The sequence below is a fragment of the Nothoprocta perdicaria genome, unplaced genomic scaffold (genome assembly GCF_003342845.1).
Source record: "Nothoprocta perdicaria isolate Ctin4 unplaced genomic scaffold, notPer1 scaffold_997, whole genome shotgun sequence".
Taxonomy (NCBI): Eukaryota; Metazoa; Chordata; class Aves; order Tinamiformes; family Tinamidae; genus Nothoprocta; species Nothoprocta perdicaria.
In genome coordinates this window covers 1-1,834 of record NW_020456306.1, presented here as the reverse complement: position 1 = coordinate 1,834, position 1,834 = coordinate 1, and the positions used below count along the sequence as shown (strand labels likewise).

General features: G+C 65.2%; 1 protein-coding gene across 1 annotated transcript in view; it reads right to left on the bottom strand.

Moving 5' to 3' along the window:
* Positions 1 to 1,267, bottom strand: part of LOC112959396 (host cell factor 1-like) — a gene marked incomplete at its 3' end in the record, with an annotated part of 5,024 nt that extends 3,757 nt beyond the window's left edge. The window contains exons 1-2 of the mRNA XM_026053414.1: positions 1,162 to 1,267; positions 907 to 1,086 (exon numbers count right to left, since the gene is read on the bottom strand). Coding sequence (XP_025909199.1) covers positions 907 to 1,086; positions 1,162 to 1,267 — 286 coding nt within the window. The remainder of the gene's footprint in view (positions 1 to 906; positions 1,087 to 1,161) is intronic.
* Between the last annotated feature and the right edge of the window lie 567 nt (positions 1,268 to 1,834).

Sequence of the window (1,834 nt, the reverse complement as noted above, 5' to 3'; positions counted from 1 at the left end):
CCAGGGGCCACCAAGACGTCCCAAGATGACACCAAAAGGTGCCCATGGAGCCAAAGGGCCACCCCGAGGTGCCCATGGCCCCAAGGTGCCAGGAGACACCAAGAGGTGCCAAGGGCCACCAAGATGTCCCAAGATGACACCAAGAGGTGCCCATGGCCCCAAGGTGCCAGGGGCCACCAAGAGGTGTCAAGGGGCCACCAAGAGGTGCCCATGGAGCCAAAGGGCCAACCCGAGGTGCCCATGGCCCCAAGGTGCCGGGGGCCACCAAGAGGTCCCAAGAGGACACCAAGAGGTGCCCATGGACCCAAAGGGCCACCAAGAGGTGCCCATGGCCCTGAGGTGCCAGGGGCCACCAAGATGTCCCAAGAGGACACCAAGAGGTGCCCATGGAGCCAAAGGGCCACCCCGAGGTGCCCACAGCCCCGAGGTGCCAGGAGACACCAAGAGGTGCCAAAGGGCCACCAAGAGGTGCCCATGGCCCTGAGGTGCCAGGACACACCAAGATGTCCCAAGATGACACCAAGAGGTGCCCATGGACCCCGAGGTGCCAGGGGCCACCAAGAGGTGCCAAGGGGCCACCAAGAGGTGCCCATGGACCCAAAGGGCCACCAAGAGGTGCCCACGGCCCCAAGGTGCCAGGGGCCACCAAGAGGTGCCAAGGGGCCACCAAGAGGTGCCTATGGACCAAAAGGACCACCCCGAGGTGCCCATGGAGCCAAGGGGCCACCCCGAGGTGCCCATGGCCCCAAGGTGCCAGGGGCCACCAAGAGGTGTCAAGGGGCCACCAAGAGGTGCCCATGGACCCAAATGGCCACCCTGAGGTGCCCATGGAGCCAAAGGGCCACCCCGAGGTGCCGGGGGCCACCCCGAGGTGGCGGGCCCACCCCGCGGGCGCGCCGCACTCACCGGTCTCCAGGTACCAGAGGTCCTTGCAGCACACCTGGTTGTTCCAGGCCTTGCGGTAGCCGTCGCGGCCGCTCCAGATGTAGAGGCGCGTGGCGATGGCCACGGCGCAGTGGCCGGCGCGCGCCCGCGGCACGTTGTCCTCCAGCGGGTCCGTCACGAGCGGCTCCCACGCCATGGAGTCTGCGGGGGGCACCCATGGGTGACGGGGCCGCCGGGGGGATGTGGGGGACGTGGGGGGCCGCGCGGGCGCCCTACCCAGGTTGAGGCACGCCAGGGTGTTGGTGCACTTCCACTCCTTCTCGTGCGTGGCCACCTTGACGTCGTCCATGACGAGGGGCACCCAGCCGCCGAAGACGTACATCCTGCGGGGGGGACCCCAAAATCCCCCCAAATCACCGCGGGGGACCCCAAAAAGGGGGGGTGGGAGGGGTCAAGGGGGGAGAGAAGCCTTGGGAGAAGGTTGGGATGGGCGGAGATGGCCTCAAACATGGACATGCCCCCCACTTTTGGGGTCCCCAAAGTCACCTCAGGGGACAAAGGGACCCCAAAAACGACGTTTTGGGGCACACAAAGTCATGGAGAGTGGGAAATGTTGGAAGACGTTTGGGATGGGCGGAAATTGGGGGGCTGAGATGGCCCCAAACTGGCCCCAAACACGGGGGTCCCCAAAGTCACCTCAGGGGGCAGAGGAACCCCAAAAATGACGTTTTGGGGCACAGAAACTCATGGAGAGCGAGGAATGTTGGAAGACGTTCGGGATGGGTGGAAATTGGGGGGCTGAGATGGCCCCAAACTGGCTGGGGGGGGACGTGGGGGTCCCCCAAAGTCACCTCAGGGGGCAGAGGAACCCCAAAAATGACGTTTTGGGGCACAGAAACTCATGGAGAGCGGGAAATGTTGGAAGACGTTTGGGATGGGCGGAAAACGG